The sequence below is a fragment of the Toxotes jaculatrix genome, chromosome 14 (genome assembly GCF_017976425.1).
Source record: "Toxotes jaculatrix isolate fToxJac2 chromosome 14, fToxJac2.pri, whole genome shotgun sequence".
NCBI classification, from domain to species: Eukaryota; Metazoa; Chordata; class Actinopteri; family Toxotidae; genus Toxotes; species Toxotes jaculatrix.
The window spans coordinates 5,886,156-5,907,778 of NC_054407.1; the positions used below are offsets into that span (position 1 = coordinate 5,886,156).

Consider the following 21,623-nt stretch of genomic DNA (forward strand, 5'->3'; position numbering starts at 1 on the left):
CTTTTAAAAAAAATAATTTTCCTCCTTTTTATTAGTTCACCAGTTTATGTGAAATGCACCCTGTTACATAAGCTCAAAGCACAAATACTCAGTAGTCATGATACGCTAAATATAAACATGGAAATTCCATCCCACTACATAGCTCATGCAAATGAATACCATTGGTCTCCAAGTGAAGGCGTGTTACTTTAGGCAATGTGAAGGTATATTGTAGTAACAGGGACTAAATCAAAATACAAATTACCTGATAATGTTGTTATTTTGCTACTGAGAAACCATTAAATTAGGCAAAACATCAATGTTGCCCTCGTAAGAAGCTAATATTTTACTTTCATTACGTTTAATGTTAAAGTAAATTAAATGTATTGTATACTTAGTAGATTTTTGGCCGTATTAATAATTTAGCAAATCACGAGACTTCCATAATGTATTGAATCAAATTGTGAATTTCCCTAATTATGACAGATGTATAACAGCATAGCAGGGGATGATGGTAGATTTTTGTTTTTACGCCCTCTCAGCAGTTAAATTGACCAACAGGCCAATCTCCTTAAATCTCAGCTGTCTTTAAAGCCCTCCCTGACTGCTTTTATCTCTTATATTCATCAAAGTTTGTTCGGGTAATTCTTCTGGCCATGATGTATCTCTGGGTTAAGTGGCTTTACCCCCTTACACCATAAAATAAGAACTATTAAGTCCATGCAGACATTACATCCATACGTTCAGGATGACACAGCTCATAAAGACCTTATAGCGATAAAGTAGATTTTCTCATTAAGTGAAACTGCTGAAATCACCTTATATTATACAAATGATTAAGTCAATGGTGACTCTTTTTACCACCCTGAAAATGAAGCATAATGGCAGACTTTGCCACCTTCTCTCTGCCTGTCAGTCTGTCTCAGCACTCTTCTTCTATCTACCTTTTCCCTTCTTCTTAAAACCTGACCTATCCGCAGCCATTCAGTGAGTGTATCATAATGATACGGTAGTAGTGGTGATGCACGGCAAGTGAGCCTATAACTCAAGTGCTGGTAGGGAGGGTAGAGGAGGGAGGAGAGGGAAGGAGTGAGGAGATGAATGGAGGGCTAGAACAGAAAGAGGAGGCCTGGCCTGGCTGCTTGACGTCCCTCACTGATAGATGATGGGGCCGGTGAGAGGACTGAACTGATACCTACTCACTGCTGCCGTGTCAAACAGAGGGCATCCATATCTGCGACTGGGGTTGCTTTAGTCAGCACATATAGCTAAAGACATACAGGCCTCTGGGTTTGAATCGCGGTAGACCTGAGACGTACGTTCTGCAAGAGAAGGAGTGGAGAGAATAAAGAAATCTGACCTCGCTTAATTTATTTCACAATGCTATTAAGTTTAATGTTATGACCATTACTTGATGCAAGGAATTTACCCCAGGCATCCTGAACTACCCCGGACCCCAAATGTTACAGATTCAATGATACAAATGTCTGCATTAACTGTACACTACTGATGCCAGTGGTGGATAGTAACTGAATACATTTACTCAAGTACTGTACTTAAGAGCAGGTTTAAGGTTCTTGTAAATTACTGGAGTACTTCCACTTTATGCTAATTCATACATTTACTTCACCACATTTCAGAGGAAAATATTGTGCTATTAATCCTTTACATTTATTTATAACTATTTTATACTTTTGCTTATGGATCAGAATACTTCTATATATACTATATATTTAGAAAGCACCAGAAAGTAGAAAGTAGAACCTCAACAAACAGCACCAAATTATCAAGCTTAGAAACATTTTTGTCATTACTTTTACACACAGAATCTTTTTTTGTATTAGTTTATATAAACAGCAGCAGTTGTAGTTAATAGTTGTGTATTTAATGAAGCCTTTATTTAAACACCAAACTCATTACTGAAAAGGAAAGTGGCTAATGAAACCCGCTGCTTCCCCCCAGCGACCGATACGCAGAACAACATGTGACGTTTCCCCACTTCCGTCTCCAGCGCGTCACATGATCAAAACAAGCCAACATGGCGCCGGTCGTTAGCAGTATTTGCCGATACGGGCGCCACTTTCAATCCTTTTCCATCCGTATTAAATTATAGACACGGGCAGTAGTTTGCGCTGATGTTCGGTGTCTGGAAACACACTCGGGCAGTTTGCAGCAGTGAGTTTTAGCGGCTGTAAGAAGGAGCTGTGACAGAAAGCTGACAGTCATGGAGGAGGTGGAACAGAAGAGAGAAGTAGGTTCAGTTGTTTATAGTGCCCCAGTCCCTGTACACAAGCCCTCAGCATCCAAAGCAATCTCATTCTGAAAAGTTATATTTGTCCTTGTAAATGTTTTATAATGTTTTTTCAGTGTCTAACGTATATTTCCTCCCTCTTCTTTTTTCCCTTCCTGCCTGCAGACATTTTTACGAGTTCGGGCAAACAGGCAAACAAGATTGAATGGTATGTACACAAATCATCTCATTTCCTGAGTGATGCTTAATGTGGCCTTTTAATATACATTATAAGGCTCAGACAAATCCATTTTGTCCAAATGTCCTTAATAAGAGTTTATTACTGTTCTCAGACCTGGTTTTGGTTGTTGAATCTCTGGAAAAATGTTAAGATTTACTGAAATTAAATTTTAAGGACATGGTAGAGTATATTTGGAGGAAAAAAAAAATTAAATGTAATGTGTCACATAAAGCATACATATTACACATGTAGCAGTGTATTTCCAGCAGTTTAAATGAATACAACAATCAGTGATAACTGATTATTGTTACCACAAATAACTGGAAAACATGATTTCACTGGTATCAAGGCTCAGGAGACAAAATTGGGTTGTCATACATATATATACATATACATATACACATATATATACATACACACACGCACATATATATATACACACACACACATATGTATACATATATATATATATATATATATATATATATATATATATATATATATATATATATATACATATATATATATATACATACATATATATGTGTGTGTGTGTGTGTGTGTGTATATATATAAATATATATATATAAATATAAATATAAATATAAATATATATATATATATTTTTTTTTTTTTCCCCCATATGCCAAAGGAATCTTAGTTTTAAATGCATTTTCTTCTTGTCTTCTGAGTATAAGGCAAAAAGTGTTTTCTTATTACCTGGATAGAAAAAAAAACTGTTTCTTTTAGCTCGTTTCCCAAATTGTTAATCTTTTTTTGTAATTCAAACCAAGAGGGCCGTTGGAAATGTTAATGTCCCTGCTTTATAAAGTAAAGCAATATTTACATTTTTAACATATGTTATAAAAGTATATATTTATGTTTTTCCCCATTGTGTTATGTTTTCACTCAAAATAATGTGAATTTATTGCCGTTTTATTTAACAAAAAAAGCAAAGGCATGTAATTTCTGGCAACCTGGATTTGGAAATACAGTCGCAACTTTTTAAACAGGTTTAAAATCCAGGATCATCATCCAGATGATCAGAACAGTGTTAATAAACAACCCTCTGGGTTTTTCAGAGCTCGCCGGTTATTCATTTTTGGGAAAATCACAGTCCTAGCTCTGTGACTTAAATATAATGATAATAAAGGAGGGGTACAAACTTGGACTGAGCTCTGAGAAAAGTGGTCCAGTCCGACAGGAGGAGCTGGTGCTAAGCAGTGTCTTGAGTTTCACCACAGTCCTCACACAGAGGTTTTGTAAAGCAGCACTGGGTCGCTTCATTTCTCTGTTGTCATTTAAGGATTCATAAATGTTGTTGCACAGATGGCAATGTAGCCAATAGGCTGGTAGTTTCAGCATCCTAATATTGTGCTTGCTGGCTCGCTGTCACTCTGTCATGGCTTACTGGGACACTTGAAAAGGACAGAGTCGTATGCCAAGTCAGAATGTCTGCTGTGAAAAACCCCCATCACAGGATGCTAATTTGGTCAAAAGAAACTGCTTACAATACAGTACATATACCTCTAAGCACAGATGTCCCCTCTTGGTGACTGTAAATCATCTCATATTTCATTTTTGGCACCTTGCTGTTGGTAGTGATCATTATCTACAATAGAAGAGTGTTCCTCAATTCTCCCCTTAACACAAGACCTCATCCGTACTCCAGCTGCTTTTATCTTCAAGTCTGAAACAGGCTGCAAGACAAGAATCATCATCTTGTGTTTTCATGAGCCAGGGTCCACAGAGCTGAATTTCTAACACGATCCTCAGGTTGAACTGAGATCAGAAACACGCCCACGGTTTAAGGTCCATGATATTTAACACAAATGTCAGTTCACGGTGTTGCCTCTTTTCCGTCTTGATGCAGCATACAGATAACTTGCTTTTAGTCAGAGCCCATGACAAGAGCTGAAGAAGACTTAGTTTAAACTTCGCCCTCCATTACTTTCTCTCTCCCCTCATGTGGAACCAGGAATCATTCTCATGTGGGGTATAATGGCGGGGGCGCAGAGATCCCTGCCGGACCTAATTAGCAGCCCCTTCCCTTCTGTATTTAACAACGCTCCCCTCGATTAGCGTCAGGGGAGAATTGGCGAGGAGGAGGAGGAGGCCGTTTCTCTTTGTAAAGCTCCCAGCTTCACTCTCTCCATCTTCTTCCCCTGCAGCCATGGCGTATTGCCTTATGTCCTCCTCTCCCTCCATCCCTTGCCACAGTCCCTCATGGCCTCCTCTGCTTTCCCAGCCAGCTAAAAATTAATGTCCCTGCGCACCATTTGCAGTTAAGAAAAAACGACAGAGACTCGGGGCGCAATGACGGCTGTTCTGCTCTGTTAAATTTCTAATTAAATGTGTGTGCGTGGCGGGGGGAAGGGAGGGGCTCAGACAAGAGGGAGGGAGAGGAAAAGCTGAAGAAATGGAGGGAGAGGGGTGGCATAGATGTAAAGTGTCAGCACAGGATTGAGACTGTCACATTCAGCTCGTGTCATTTCTTTCTCAACACATTTCAGGAGGAGCCAACTTTAGCCAGCTCAGCCCTCTCTCTTATGCTTGAAGGCTTGTGCAGAATTGAGAATAAATAGCAGGCCTTCTGTGGAGGTATATTACATTCAATAAAGGAACACATTCATCCTACATAAATATCCCTCAGGGCTTTTATTTTTGGGTGATCTCCTGTGCCTTGAAACCAGTGATATCATGTAGATAAAACTTAAATATGTTATCAACAAACTAACGTGATGTTAAAAATGTCTGTTTCTCTTTCTCTCCTGATTCCAGCCCGTATAGGGAAGATGAAGAGGAGGAAGCCTGAGGAGGGGGGCCAGGTATGTCCGCTGTGCAGCGCCCCATTGGCTGGGAGCGAGGAGGAGATGAGTAGACATGTGGAACAATGCCTGATCCAGGTAGTACAATCCGGGCCCCGAACCCTGCCAGTCGGACAGCCTATCAACCCTTCTATCCCTGTAGATGCTGACCAGTCACCTCTTTACTTCCTGTAGATGCTGTCCAATCACTTCTGTACTGTAGTGCAGATACCAGCCAGTAGTAAAAGTAGTTCATCTAGACACTGACCACCTCTTAACTTTCTTTAAATGGCGGCACTGCATTCACATCATATGGGAATAACTGTCTGAGAGAGAGTGGAACATACATACAACAGAGACATTAACATTTGATGTGTTCGGACTCATTTGAATCAGTCTGATGCAGAGATGGAAGCTTGTGATTGACCTTGCTTACACAGGCTTTCAGAATCAGTTTTGCTGTCACAGTTCAGCTTTTAGTTGAGTTCATATTTCATAGAAAAGTAATTCTAATGCCCCACATGAAATAGAGTCCAGGGCCTATAAAAAATAATGATCTCTAAGTGACTGTAGTGTTATGTCATTTTTAAGCTTTTTTTAAAAACCTATATTAACTAATTTCAAGTAAGAAACTTGTATTTTGCAGTTTATCCCATATGAAATGGCTGCATCCCATTCATTGGCATGTTGCTCCAGTATGAGCATAACAGTGACACCTGTAGTTTCTGTAGTTCGTGGTCAGTCAGACTTTGCTTGCAGTAGATGTAGCTCCAACACTATTTATTTCTGTTTTCTTTTTTTTTTTTCCTCCCTGTTGCTGCTGGGCACCTCACAGGGTCGACCATTGACAAAAAACCCTCACCCCTAATCACCACTCCTCCTGAATCTCTCCTCACTGACTCCATTACTCGAGCTGTAGAGACACTAATACCTCTTTTCAGTAGCACTCTTTTGTTGTTCCAGTGCTGTACCTTGCCACGGGAGCTGTGTTCACAGCAAAAGATTCCCACACTGATCAGTGCTGTACCACGCTGTGTAGCTCCGACTTACAGGCAGGCCTAAAATGTAACTGCCTCCGTCAGCTCTGACTGATCAAATGGATCACAAAGCAGGGGTCACTGTAAAATTTGCCATGTGTTTTTGTTCCCTTTCATCCTTGTGGTGAGGCAGCTGCAGTGTTTTTTTAAAAACCCTGAAAAACGTTTTAAGCACCAAGATCACGTACAGAATTTATTAGATGATTAAACCGTCAAAAAGTGTATTTGGCTGAAGAACTGAACACTCGCTAAACTTTTAGAAGGGGTTTATTCTTAAGCACTTGCCGAAAGTGTTATATTTTGCACTGAGGGCTCGCTCGTGGCTCAATATAAGTCAAGTGAAACACAATTTAGACCTTTTTCAGCATATTGTGTTTTTTCGGCAGATCGATTTCAGACAGTTCAAAGGTGGAATGGACTTCTTTATAGCTGCAACAAGCACAGCAAAACAAAGCTGCTGAGTAACAAACGCTTTTCTTTGTTTCCTTTGCTCTTTAGTTTTGGTTTTTGACTAAAAACAAATACCACAGAAGAAGAAGAAAACAGTTAGTGATGTTCAGATGTACAGTGTCGTTGGTGCACAACCCAAACTTTTACATGTGATTGAGATGAGCGGTGTCGTTTCCCTTTGCCGTTCTTGTCTTTTGGATGTCCTCAGCATGCAGACAGTACAGGTCCTGATCACAGCTCCACGTGGTTTGGTACAGTACAGGTAAAGTGTGCTATGGAGATCTGGCCTGTCTTTCACAGGGCTACTTAAAACAGTAAAATGAACAAATGCAAATCTCAGTTTAGAAGACCTGTGTTTCTGCGAGAGTTAAAAGAACAATACCTCTTTTTAAAAGTATATTTTTGCTGTAATTAATATATGTCCTTGTGTGTGTTTGTGTGTCAGCGTGAGGGTGCGTTAGGCGACGATGACTCTGCAGACATGGATGGAGAGAATGGCCGGGGCTTTGAGGAGTACGAGTGGGCAGGGCAGAAGAGGATCAGAGCTACAGCTTTGCTGGAGGGAGGTTTCAGAGGTACAAACACACACGCACACACACACACACACACACATCTCATCTCACTATGCTCGTTGTATTTCAGATGATAACCTCCTTTTCAGAGGTAGGTTGTCTTTCCCATCTTTCCTGTGGTTTTCTGTCATCACTGCTGGTGTGTGTGTGCTGTGTGATGATGGTAGGCGTCCAGTCGTCTGCTCGTTAGATGACTGACTGACCGGTCACGGCTCCATGGCCGCGTCCAGTCACAGCAGTTTGCAGTGCGCAGACAGGGTCAGCCCAGCTCCCTGTTTGTTCTCTCCTCCTCTTTTCTGTCTGCCGGTCTCCATCTTTGTTTCTCGGCTCATCCATCATTCCCTGTGTTCCTGTCCAGCGTGAGCAGTGTTAGCTCTGCGAGACCGGTGTCGACCGGGGAGTCGTAAATGGTGCCTGTGGTCTGGTGGCCGTGTGGGTTGGCCCGGGGTCAGCCCGGCTCAGCTTGGCTCGGCCCTACACAACCCTCTTAGCAAGGGGAAGGAAAACACATTTAGCTGGGCAATTGACCCGCTGGTCACCGCTCTGTGTTCGTGTGTGTGTGTGAGCCTAGGAATGCAATTATAGAACTGGATGGGAGAGCTGGTCACTGGGGAGCACAGTGGCTGCTCTGTGACACAACACACCTACAGTGCTCCCTCTTAGCTGTAAGTCACTTTCTCTTTCTGGTAGCTCTTCTAAAACTTGTACTTTCCGTAATGGTGTGTAGGTTATATGGGGATCTATTGGCAGAAATGTGTTATAATACTTATAATTATGTTTCCATTAGTATATAATTACCTGAAACTAAGAATTGTTGTGTTTCTGTTGGCTGAATGAGCAATTCACATCTACATACGAAGCAGGTCCTCTTCCACGGAGGCTGCATCTTGTTTCTACAGTAGCCCAGAGGTTGCCATCTGCAGCCTCACTGCTAGATACCACATAATCCTACAGCAATTAACTGCTGTAAAAGTTGCTGATTAATTTTCAGTAGACCCTCAGTTTGCCTAATTAGCCAAATACTTCAGCAGTACATGAAAGGATGTGTTTGTCAGTTTCACCAGTATAAGAAAAGCACAGGGGATCATTATCAACATTAGTGCTGATACAAGACCTGTGTTTCAGTACTTATAGCAAAATGAAATGAAACACAGTTCTAAAATATAAAATGTCACACAAGCACAATCTAAAATTGTCAAAGCAGGAGTTTTAATCTTAAACTGCCTTATTCAAATAATAAGCAAAGAAGAGTATGAATCTGAGAGTACCAAACAACTACTGAGTCTGATGTGCAGTATAACTGTAAAGTAATGAATTACAGTGACTGTTCTAACAGCATTACTTACAACCAGTAATGAGCATTAGCCACTTCTTGGGTAAAAATCCAGCACAGTTTGCTCGATCTTGCTGGAAGTCCATGCCAAAACAAAATTTGGCTCTAAACAAAACAAAAGTGTTATTTGTGTTTACCTAATTGTTGGAACACACACAGTTTTATGTATGCACTGTGCTCACAGTCTCAGTTGTGTTTGCGTGTAAAATGTGGAGAGAAAGCAAGACAGAGGCAAGCCATGAAGAAGTGCGCAGATGGAGGTAAAGAGTTGTTGTCATCTCTAAGAGGCTCCTTCAGACTCTCTTGGCTCTGCCTCTGCTTTCATCTGTCCCTCTTCCTGCTCTCCTCCTCCCTCTCTCCCTGTTCGATCAGTTGTTAAACACACACATGCTGAGCCTCACCTGCCTCCCTCTCTCCCCCCCCCCTCCCTCTCTGTGAGCCAGAGAGAGAGGAGACAAGACAGATCAATGTTGAAATCTCAACTAAACCGCGCCAAAGAGGAGCTCGTGGGGTGGGAGGTGGCTTCTCCACCCGTCCATCCATCTCCCCGACGCTCCTTCCATCCGTCCGTCTCTCTTTCACATCGTTAAACGAGCAGACACAGGACCCTTCTGCCGTGCTCTAATAGGGCACCTTGTGATGTGACACAGATAACTGAGGTGGCCTGGGGAGAGCGACTTGAAACGCACACAGACACACACACACACACACACACTCGGCAGAAGGCTCAGAAGGTGGATTTTGTCTTGAAAGCTCCTCAGTGGTTCTAACAGACGCCGCTGAATCCAGCAGGCTCTTGGCAGGCTAGACGGATATAGAGATGTTGCAGGGGGTCTCCTCAGCTGGCGGGATGAAGAGAGGGCCTATCCCTCTGTGAAGTGCCACCATCCTTCCCTCCCTTTGAGACTGCAAGGAAGAAAGGCAGAGGGAACGAGGCCCTTTCAAGGGAGAAGGGGGGGAGAGGAAGGGTGGGAGGAAGGGAGAGAGAAAAAAATCGAACAAGATCAGTTTATGATTCAACTCTGTGTGAGGGAAGACTTCCCTGTGTCTCGCACCAGCTTAGCCAGGTTGAAAGGACCCACATAGCACAGACAGACAGCTTTCTTTATCTGTCTAGTGGACTTTATAAGTGTCTGGTTTATGAGCTGCAAAGTAACTAGATATGGAAAAGAAAATTTTGATTTATGAGAACCAAGTTTTCTCCAGATCTGCATGTGTTTTGAATGGGCAGGGGGGTGTTCGAAACCTTTTTTGATACTTGTTCTATTTCTTTCCATGTCGAGCTACATTTAGTAATGTCCCCGTGCTCCCAGGTCTCTGCAGCTAACAGTCATTTTGTTGCACTATGTAACATGTGTTGAGCAGGTACAATGTCCCACGAGAAGTTTGTAATGTAATTTAGAGCACTAAGTCCACACACCACCATCCATGGGTCTTCAGCTAGCTATAAGCAGCAGCTAGCTCTAAGTACGGACATCATGTCAAAGTGTTTGTTGCCGGGCACCAGCATCCTGTAAATACCACTTGTGGCTGCAGAGGCAGCTGTTGCCACTGCTCTGCAAAAGTTGCATAGTCTTGCTTTAATGTCAGAGGATCGTTAGAAGTGTCCCAGAGTTCATGGCAGCATCTTTGAACTGCTTATTTTGTTCAATCAATCGTCTAAAGTCAAAAAGATATTAAGTGTAAAATATAAAACAGCACACATTCAACTAATCCATCAATTGATTAATCATTTCAGCTCTACATCTCAGCTGTTAGCTTGGTGAGCTCAGTGTTGTTATTACTGGTAGGAGTGAGGGAAAATAATCTCCCTTTAATCACTAAATTATGAGCAGTAACACCAGCTACGCATTTAGCTCCTAATGTAACATGAAGTGTGGTTTGACTGTTACTCGTAACTTGTTAGGGATCAGGGAAGGCTTAAGAGAGCAACATCTTTTCACTCATGTTTTTTATGTCGTTTTCCATCCTGATCTTCTTAGCATGTCTTGAACGTGCTTGGTTACGTTTACATATAATACATATTTTATTTACTGTGCATGTTAGTGTTCTGTATTTTTCCTGCATCATCACCGAGCTTGAAAACACAAACTTTAATTGACGTTTGGAAGAAAATAGTTTTTCTGTTACTGTAGCCACTGAGAGGCAGATGGAATGGCAGACAGACAGATCCTGAGGTTTGATATGAGGCCGTCCTGAGAGACGGAGGAGAAGAAGAGGGGGATTATTGCAGGTTGAGATGGCCCAGAGGGATCGAGAAAGAGGAGAAATCTCTTCTTTGTAAATGCACTTCAAAGATGGCCGTCTCATGTCTTTGTGTCTGTGTCCCTTTCCCCATCTTTCTCCCTCTCTCCCTCTGACCTGTAAATGGCAGAGAGATAGTGCGATGACCTTTGACACCCCTCCTCTCTGCTTCTTGGGGTGGTCCTGATAATTGCTATGGTAACGGGATGTCGCCGGGGTCGGTCAGTGGGTTGATCCGGGCTCCCAGTCTGCCTGATGAGTCCTTTGATCCTGTCTTGTCTCTTCACATCTGTAATTGTAAAGTTGTTGTGGTGACATGTATGTAAATTGAGTCTCTCCTGTGTTGCTGTCATGAAGCATGTAACTGACACGATAAAATGTGTAGTGTTAACGATATTCAGGAGTTGGTTATGATAATGAGACAGGCCAGGATGGGGATGTGGGAGAATGCAAGTGTGTATATTGATCCTGTCCCATCCAGCAGAAAAGAGGGGAAACAGCTCATCGAGCAGGACTGGTACAGGAGAGGGACAGAGAGAGGAAGTGATACACGAGTAGAAGAAAACAAAACAGAGCAATAAAATGTGGTGGAAGAGAAGTAAAGAAGCAAACTGTCAAGAAAAGCAAGGGAAGTGCAGAAGAGTGGAGAGCAGATGAATGAGAGAAATGTGAAAGAATAAAAAAGTGATGATACAAAAAAGGAGGGAGAAGGAGGTGAGGAAAGGAGGAGGAAGAGAGGTGAAGAAAGGGGGGTGGGGGGGGCATTGGTGCATAATGTGAGTGAAAGGCAGTTAGAGTGGGGCTGACCTTTCCCTGGCCAGATTAGATTGGCCTGCCAAGACTGCTTAGAGGAACAGGTAAAAGGACTGAGAACACAAACACACACACACTGAGCAAACAGGCCACACACACGCTCACAGTGAACACACCACAGATATGTATACACATGCAAATCAGGCCATGTGAAATCCAGTTTAGTAGATATACTTGTGTATCAATAAGAACAGCATCATATTCTTGGCAATTTAACGGCAATTAAAAAAAACTTTTTATTTTCAGTTTATTATCAATTCACTGTTTTTTTTTCTTTTAGACATTTATCTACATTTAAAGAGGTCTTTGTTGAGTAATTGATTGTCATCTCTATACAGTGTCCCCCTCCATGATTTTTTTCCAGCAGCACCCCATATGATCAGGATATTAATAAAACCATTCTAAATCATTTGCGCGCGTTTGTGCAGTCTAAATAAAAAATTATGCTTTCAACTTTTTTTTTACATTTTAAAGCTTAATTTCCAAATGACTCCAGAGTGAGCTCATTTGTTTATATATCCTTTGTGTGTGTTTGTGTAAGCAACTCAAGCGTCTGTGCTTCATTAATTCTCATCACATTTTATTGATCTGATGTATAATACTTGTAACTTGAGACTTAATGACTTTTGGAGTCTTTTGGGCATTAAAGGGGTGTTGATATAATAAGCCTATGCTTAAAATTTGGATTTTTAAATTCTCAAAAATGATAGAGCACATATTTTTACAGTGTGTGCACAAGCAAATTGAAATTCATATCCTGATCACATGGGGTCAAACCTCACAGGTGCACAATGTTTGCACAGCCGCTGGTTTAAGATGAAAGAAAATAGTGAAAATAGAGAAAATTGCCCTTTGCAATTTTCCTCAGCCCAAGAAGATGAGTTCAGATTACTTGTTTCATTCAGCCAACAGTCCAAAATCTGAGGAAGCACACCATACAAAATCTCTCATGTGAGAAGCAGAAACCAGCAGATATTTGGCATTTTTGCTTGACAAATAAAGGTACATTTTTGTAATCTTGTATTTTTGTAACGCGTGCTCAGTTTGCCTTCTGCTGTGCCCTGAAAACCTATAGCCTCAGTAGCTGAGCAGAGCCATCAGGCTGCTAGATTTACACTGTGCACCCATTGTTCCCATATGTTCCCCTCTGCCGCCGAGACCAAATAAAAGTTAAAAGGTCCTTTTTATTTGATCACTAAAAACCATGGGCCTGTTATAAAATGACTTAGCATTGGTGGTGCGTTTTATCACAGTAGCTTTCAGTTGTTCCCGTGCTCACATTCTCTCTTCCCCCTGCTTTTTTTATGGTTTTTTTTTTTTCCCCCAAGAGTAGGAATGAAATGAATTACAGAGTTAGGTGGGACGAGAAGCTGCGGCAGATGTTTAAATCCCAGAAGAACCTTGGAGACAAGCCCTAGCGGCTGATTTGCACTTTGACAAAGACACTATAGTGCAGTGAGACACCGCAGTGCACTGAGACCAACTGTTATAGGAAGTCTAGTATCGAGACGTGCACACACACTGAGACAGAGGGTTAAATAAGATGGCTGTCAACTCTGTCTAGCTTGTATCTGGTCCCACACACTCTTGCCGTGCACACACACACAGCACACTCGTCCAGTTGAGAGCTTGTAGAAATTGGGATAGGTGTAAATAAGATGGCTGTCAGGCCTGTCACAGGTAGACACACACACGGACACCTTCACAGTCACATCTTAAGTGAAGTGCAAGTGCACGCACACACACACTACCTACCTTCAAGTGCTTAAATAGTCAGGGTGACATACACACTAACATTCTTGCACACACACACCCACACACCTTCCTACCTTTGCATGGTAGACATGGTGTAAGTGACAGGTAGACACACACACACACTCCTGAGCGCACACACACTCCTTCAAGGGGTTGGTGAGACAGGGCCTAAATGACAGAGGGACAGACAGTCTCAAACAAACACTGAAGAGACACCTCTAAGTGACGGACACACACACACAGGCGGTTCTGTGGCTAAGTGGAGCTGAAGGGAGCAGTCAGGCAGCGGTAAGGGTTTGTCTGAGCGTTCATCACTGGGTTTATCTCTCTTCACTCTCTCTCTCTGTCTCTCTCCTCCAAAGATTGATGGGTGAGGTGTCAGTCTTCATCAGTTCACCCAATGTCTGAATGCTGTCTCTCTCCTCACCCTCTTTCTCTGACCACATTTTCCTCTTTTTCCCACCTTCCTCCAGGATATCTAAAAAATAAGCCGAGTTAAACTTGAGACAAAATTTTGAAACGTTTTAAAAACAGTTAGTGTTAAACAGGGCAAGTATATTGTTTAATATTAGGGAGCACCAGGCAGTGCTGAGTGTGAGTGTGCAGGTTTGAGTGTGTGTCAGAGCCCCAGGACACATACAGTGCTCTCTATTGTTTTCACAGGAACAGGTTTTGCCACGTGTAATATCAAGGAAAGCGCGGCAGATAGCGACGCCGACCTAGACGTGGACGGAGACGACACCCTGGAGTATGGCAAAGCCCAGTACACCGAGGCCGATATCATCCCCTGCTCTGGAGCCGGGGAGGACCAAGGAGAGGCCAGAGAGAGGGAGGCACTACGGGGAGCCGTGCTGAAGTACGAAGGCTTAACTATTAATTGAACCAGCACAGTTCATATCTCTAACACTATTTATGGCTCATAAAATAACGATCATTTTCTAATTTTTTAAATAATAATCTAATTAATCGTTTCAGTTCCAGCACTGTTACACAGTACTGATCTATCTCTAAGTTCTTGCTCACACCACGGTTTGTGGCTCTGTGTTGCAGCGGTGGGATGCCCTCGAACAGAATAACGCCCGAGTTCTCCAAATGGGCTAGTGATGGTAAGTATGGAACCGAACAACACTCCATATGTCCTACTAAAACTTTTTTTCATTTCTTATTTGGGTTAAAAACCAGTAAGAATGGTTTGTTTGGCTTTGTTTTAATTTCTATGTATGTATGAATGTATGTTAAATCTCACCCATGTAAGTAAAATGTTAATAAGAAGTTTAGGTGTGTATTCCTAACCGTGTTGCCTCTGTGTATACAGAGATGCCTTCAACAAGCAACGGCGAGAGCAGCAAGACAGACCCCAGCACTCCTTCATCCTCCTCCTCTTCCTCCTGTGCCCCGCGCACCTGTAAAAACAGCGAGATCGAAAAGTAGGTTCCCCAGAAACATGCGCACGCACATGAACTGGTTTCTATGACTTTCTGATGAGTTTTCTTACTTGTGGGAGAGTGAACTCGTAGAGGGTCATAAATGATAGCATTTTGTGTTGTTTCTGTTTTCACTGTGTGTGTGTGTGTGTGTGTGTGTGTGTGTGTGTGTGTGTGTGTGTGTGTGTGTGTGTGTGTGTGTGTGTGTGTGTGTGTGTGTGTGTGTGTGTGAGTGTGTGTGTGTGTGTGTGTGAGAGATGTAGAGGGTCTCTTCAGGTATTGATTCTCTTTGCAGTTGTTCTCTTAGAGCACAGAGCAACCTTAGAATCATTAATGGAGACATAGACTCAAACAGATACTAGACACACACTAGTGTCAGGATGAATCTTTGTTCACACGTGTGTACACACACGCCGTCATCACAGCTCAGACACACGATGCATGATAGTAAACTATTTTCACACAGATTGCGCTTCTTTGGATTGTTTGATTCTGGCTTGGACACAGTTTGGATTTGAGGAATAGATTCTTATTGACAGAGTCTCCAAAATTAAACAAAATCATAAACCAAATTTCAAATATGCCATTTATGAGCCCCTTTAGTAAACGATGGCAAATGAATAAGACTGTATGTTTGTATGTGCAGCAGAAATACTGTCAAATGTTAACTTCCCAAAATGATCATATTTACCTGTCCAACTCCAGGTGGACACAGAACTGGACATTACAAAAAAAAAACCCACACCTTTTAGCTGGTTAGGTTGCAGACATACACACACTCACAGACACACACACTATCCTATCCATTAGAACACCCTACGTGTGAAAGGCCAGTGCTCTGTAATTCCCTCATTTCCATTTTCTCATCCATACTCTGCCACAAGTAAACAATCTCACACTCACACACACACCACACACACTACACACACACACACACACACACACACACACACACACACACACACACACACACAGACCGTCCCCTGCATTGGTAATAGAGGTCAGCTCATTGTGAGAATGAGAGAGAAACATCGGTGGGCAAGAGTGCAAAGAAGAAGAGGGATTTGGTAGATTGGTTGCTTTTGCATGTATGGCATATTCTCCTGTCCTTTTGCCCCATGCAATCACACACACACACACACACATACAGCTGGGGTCAGTATTCTGATGTCTGCTTGTTACCTTCCATCCCAAACCCTTATTTCTTAAAGTGATTTTCTTTGCTCACCTGGAGTGCCCCTTAAAAATCATCGCTCTCATCTCATTGTTTAACCTTTCCCACTTCAGTCATTTCCTCAGGCACAATGTTAGTGGAGATTTCATGTATGTGTGTTTCCTGTCATTGGATACCTGAGTCGAAGGCCACGCTGCCTGCTGACCAAGAAACTAATGACGGAATTAGGTTTTTGGAGGTTTATACCCACTAAAATATTACTTTAGAGGTAATTGTAGCCTGCAGGTTATAGCTTTACATAACATGTCCCCTTTCACCTCTGGCGAGGCTGCATGCGATAAATGCTTCATTTAAATGAATCAATCGGCTCCCAGTGTGAGTGTTCCCCATATTAAATATCAGCAGAGGAGATAACTGGTGAATAAGCAGAGCAGCTTGACGTGTATTGATCAGAAACAGCCCTGCAAGGCAAGAGCTCTGTGTGTGTGTGTGTGTGTGTGTGTGTGTTTGCTGAGCGAGAGGATGCATTCGATAATTTGCAGTGTGATTGTTCCTGTTTTAGTTTGTGTGTCTGTGCGTTTGTGTTTGAGAGGAAGAGATGTAGAGCGGTCGGTGTCTCAGTGTGGAGACGCAGCGGTCCAGCAGGTCCTGACTGGTTCACTAGACTAAATCATTGACAGCTGACGTATAAGTGAGGAACAGGCTCTAAGCCTGAGTTTCTAACATTTCAGTTTCTGTCGTGCTTCACTGTTGAACAGACTAAGATTAGATTTTCAGGTGAAAAGTCCCCATAGTTCTGTATTCACAAGAAACGGCCAATATATAGATGGCCGAGTCACCTTCAGGTTGAAAGTAAGCATCAGCACAGATGCTGATCTTATTAATTAGATCTGGTGCTGCCCAGACGCAGCCAGTTCAGTTTTAATACAGTTTCTTTGTCAATGTCATTACAAAAAAATCAGAGTTTCAGCTATCAGTCACATTTACTCAGTCAAGGCAGGCTGCCAGTTGGGTTTTTACTGCCACAGCAATCAGTTTCTCCTGTTTCCTTACAAAAAACAGACTCCATTTAGGATAAGGGAGCAGGGAGATCAGATTGGTTCTTTCACTCAGCTGATATCCTGAGACGAGATGGTGGAATGGGTATCAGGAGAGGAAAAGGCAAAGTTACTTGATTTAACCAAAGTACATTTAAAGCGCTAGACGATTTTATGGTAAGGTTAAAAATCAAGAGTACCTACAAGTAAAATTTATAGAACACAGGGACATTGAAAGTAATGAAGATCCAAGAGCCAAAATACAAGAATGTCCTCAGTGGAGGGACTTTTAATGCCTTCAGTTGTGGGAAGATGTCCTACAGTCTTACCACCACAACAGGAAGGCCCCTTGGATTTCAGCCTGGGCTTCCAACTGGACCATTTAAGACATTACGTTCAGTGGTAGAGTACCAAGGGTCCTGTTAATCCTTAACTCTTGTGTAAAATCTTATAGATGTGTGAGGTTTGAGGATTTTTTTTTCTGTGTTGTAGAGGTACAGGCACAGATCAAAACGTTTTTTCTGTGGCCCAAACGTAGGTGCGGGTGTTACAACATGATGCTCTAGCTGAGGTCTTAGTGGCCACCTGGAGCAGAACAAGCCTTAATCTAAGTATCCATTTAAAGGGAGCCAACTAGATGCTGAATGATTGCATTGGAACAAGCAGTCAGCTGGCTGGCTGGAGCAATTCCCTGCCTTACTCCTCTCCGCTCGCTATAAATGCCCGTATTTGTGGAGCTTCTGTGCCCCTCCGTCCCCAAATGAAAATGAGATTTGTCTCCTTTCGTTACATTGATACATTGTACACGTGTGTGTGTGGCTTTGCACAGGGCAGCGTTAGTGAAATCTCTCTCTCTCTTCTCTCTCTCTCTGTCTCTGATCCCAGATGGGTAATGATCTGGTCGCCTCCCGGGGCGTCCTCGTTCCCCTGCTCATTCCCCTGCAAGATAAATGAGCTCACACACACACACACACACACATACATACACACACACACACACACACACATACATATACACGTACAGCGCCTGAGACGCTCTTTCCCCTCCAAGATAAATGGCCCCTCCAATGCCGCCAATGCGATTGCTGCCAAATTTGGTGCTCCAGCTGGAACAATGCGGAGAGATTTCCATGTGGTTTCTGCAAATAATTGAATCTGTCCTCAATTTGGAAGTGATGAAGCTAGATTTCTACCCTCCACCACCCCCCCGCACACACACACACACACACACACACACACACACACACACACACAGGCTGCCCAGTCTCTGTCTCTGCCTTTTCCTCTCTCCTTCTTCTCTTTATTGTTCTCTCTCCAAGCCACATTTCTCTCTCTTTCTTGCTTCTGTCTCTATCCCATTTCTCTCTTCTTCCCGTCCTCTGTCTCAATTTTTCTGTGGCACTTACAAGATGCCCCCCACCCCTCCTCCTCCACCCCACCCCTTCCCTTTCGCCATCTGAGACCCACACACACACACACACACGTTCACACATCGGGCAGAGGCAGGGGAAATCAATAGTGACTTAAATGTTTTATCATGGTGTGTCAGTGTAGTTAAGGCCTCAGTTAACAGGGTGCAGCAGAGAATGATGCTCTAAAGAGATTTACTGCTGCTATTTTACGCAGCACAGAAATTTATTCTTCCTATCTGGTGGGTAAAATGTTTGCCAGAATATGGTGCCAAAATAGTTTTTAAAAATAACTGAAATGTACTTTTTTTAATTATTATTTGTTTGTCCTCGTGTTGAGAGGGAAGCTGAGCGAGGCTGAAATGTAGGTAGACAGTAGATTAAGACACAGGGCTGATTGAGATAGATGGTAGAGGTCTGAAGCCACACGCGCACACACACACATACCCACTAATGAAATGAGAAATAGCCCCACACATGTTGGGGACAGAGCGCTAAATAGAGGGGAGGCAGAGCCATCTATCTGTCTCTGTCTGGCTTTCTCGCCTCCTTTCGGCCATAGGGATGACTCCAGATAGAAATGTACTGATATTTCACTTTCTTTCACTTACAAACATGTGCATGTCATCCAGAAAACCCTGTGGGGCAGTAATTGAGTTGGAGTAGCAGCATGTTGTGTCAATGGAAGTTGTATTTCAGTGTGTGTAGCTCTGGTTTTATGATCAAGACTCCTTGTTTTCTCAGTTCCAGGTTACACAGATTTATTTAGCTCCAAAGTTAACAAATTTCTCATATTTGTATTTCCTCTTGCTCTGTTAGATCAAGGTGCAAAACATAGAGGTATCAGAAACTCTGTTAAACTATGCTTAAAAATTCCAGTAGGGAGTCAAAGGGATTCAGCAAATTTAAATGTGATCAAGTCACACTTGTCTGCTCTTGGGACCCACATTTATGGGGCGTCCTAGTCCAGATTATCTTTGTATAGTTCTTGACCCAGGAACACCTCACATTTTAAGTTGTAACCCAAGTTGAACTCTTAGTTCTTTTTTTCCCGTGAGTTAACATAACAATGTTCTCTAAGCCCGGTTTCCAGAGTGAGATAAATTTTCCTATTTTGGCTCCAAGACCGCAAACGTTGAAAACCCCTGAGCCAGCTTAAATCAGTGACACACACACAAATAGCATAAAGGCCTTAAACTCAAGGATTTTTTACTTGTGGTTTTTGCTGGTTGAGAGGTTGTTTATCTGTGTGTGTGTCACATTTAGCCCCAGAGAGTTGTCTTTCCTTTCCTCAGCCCTGTGAAATCATCCTGTTCTCCTTTTTTTTTTTTACCTCCATTAAATCTTTGCTCCTCCTCCTCCTCCCCTCTTACTTCCCCCTCCACTCCCCTGTTGAGACAACCACAGGAGCATAGAGATAAATTAACATGTCATTTTATCGCATTGGAAAATTAAACAACTTGTGGTTTTCTATAAATTAGTCATACTAAATGAATATTCATCGTAAAGATAGAGAGGATAAAGGAATAGTGTTTGGAGGAAAGGAGTAAAACTTTTTTCCATCTTCGTTCTTTAACTCGCTTCGGACAAGAAAGGAGAACTGAGACTGAGCGACAGAGGGATTTATTGGAACTGTTAAAAGAAAGAGACAGCCTTGTTTGAGGGACAACCCCCGTCCAGTCCCATCCAGGCCAGAGTCCACTGCTGCTTTATAAGCTAGCAGGCTAATCAAGGCTAAATGGCTTTTTACAAGCTCAGGACTTATAAGAGGAGAGGGTAAAGCAGTTTATAGGGCATGGAGTGGCGAGTCAGGCTAGGATTCCCAACTAGGTCTTTATAGACACGGGATGGTGATGGGGTTACGGGGAGGAGCCAAGAGCAGGTCGACTTTTCCCAGAGACCTCATGGAGGAAGCAGAATCTCCTGCTATATTTGTGGCGGCAGGGTGTCTCTGTGTTTAGAGTTGATGTCCTTCAAGTCCCTTTGATGTCACACAGTCAACCTGCTGAAATGTTCTTCACCAAGACAGGTCCTGAGCAGCCTGAGTAAAGCTGCTCTGTAGTTGGTCGTGACATTTGATTTCCCTGTGGAGAATGGAAAGTGATATGTTTTCATTATATAAGGGATGATACCTAAGAAATAGTATGTTCCACTGTTGTAATGGGTGACACAGGTGGAAAGAACCAGCCAACTTGAAGCAATAAAATGCCACGAGTTCTGCAACTTATAATTATTTTAATTATTGTTTAATCTGTTGACTGTTTTTATGCATTTAGTCTAGAAATTGTCAGAAAAAAAAGTTCTCAGAGCCCAATGTTATATCTTCTTATTCTTTGATTTGTCAAACCAACATTCAAACCCTAAAATATAGTCTACAGTGTTTACAATGGCATAAAACCAATAACGCAGGAAATCTGAGACATTGGAGAAGCTAGAACAGGAGAATTTATGGTGTTTTTGCTTGGGAAAATTTTTTTTTACCAAAATATTTGCTGATTGATTTGCTTGTTAACAACTAATTGATAAATTGACTAATTGTTTAAGCTCTAGCCATAAGCAGTCAAATTAAAGATACCAGTCAGGTCTCAACTAACAATTATTTTCATCATCAATTAATCAACTATAAACTGTCAGAAAACTGTGAGCAAATGTCCATCACAGTCCAAGGTGATGTCCTCACGTGTTTGTTTGGCCCAACAAACAGTGTAAGGCCCAAAAATATTCAGTTTGCAATGAGAAAATAGAGAAAGTCTGCTTCTTTTGGCAGTTTTGTTTGCGTCTGTCCTGGATTATGATCAAGGCTTAAACGGTCAAAGTTTTCAGACTTGTCTTTGCTCCGTAACAAGTTTCTGCGGAAAAGAATTTTAACTAAACGCAGTCATAAGTTTTCTCTGCTAAGCTGCATGATTCAGCTTAATACTGGGCTGTTTGAAGACATCTGGTGATGGCCTTGCAAACCTGAAATATTTCATTTTAATTTAATCTTCAATTTAATTTAAATGGTCAATTTATTTTAATGAGCTTGTTGGAAGACGAGAATCGGGGAAGTAAGAAGTAAAACTGCTGCTGTGGCACAGATGAAAAGATGAACACACATACAAACTGAGAGAGTCGATCC

General features: G+C 42.2%; 1 protein-coding gene across 6 annotated transcripts in view; it reads left to right on the forward strand.

Moving 5' to 3' along the window:
* The window catches only part of rnf220a (ring finger protein 220a), a 191,579-nt gene that overhangs the window by 157,939 nt on the left and 12,017 nt on the right, over positions 1-21,623 (forward strand). For 4 of the 6 annotated variants that reach the window (XM_041054711.1, XM_041054709.1, XM_041054713.1 and 1 more), the window contains exons 6-11: positions 2,396-2,438; positions 5,232-5,356; positions 7,190-7,319; positions 14,125-14,317; positions 14,512-14,567; positions 14,777-14,888. In XM_041054711.1, the coding sequence (XP_040910645.1) occupies positions 2,396-2,438; positions 5,232-5,356; positions 7,190-7,319; positions 14,125-14,317; positions 14,512-14,567; positions 14,777-14,888 (659 nt within the window). The remainder of the gene's footprint in view (positions 1-2,395; positions 2,439-5,231; positions 5,357-7,189; positions 7,320-14,124; positions 14,318-14,511; positions 14,568-14,776; positions 14,889-21,623) is intronic. The other 2 variants (XM_041054712.1, XM_041054714.1) reach the window with 1 other exon arrangement.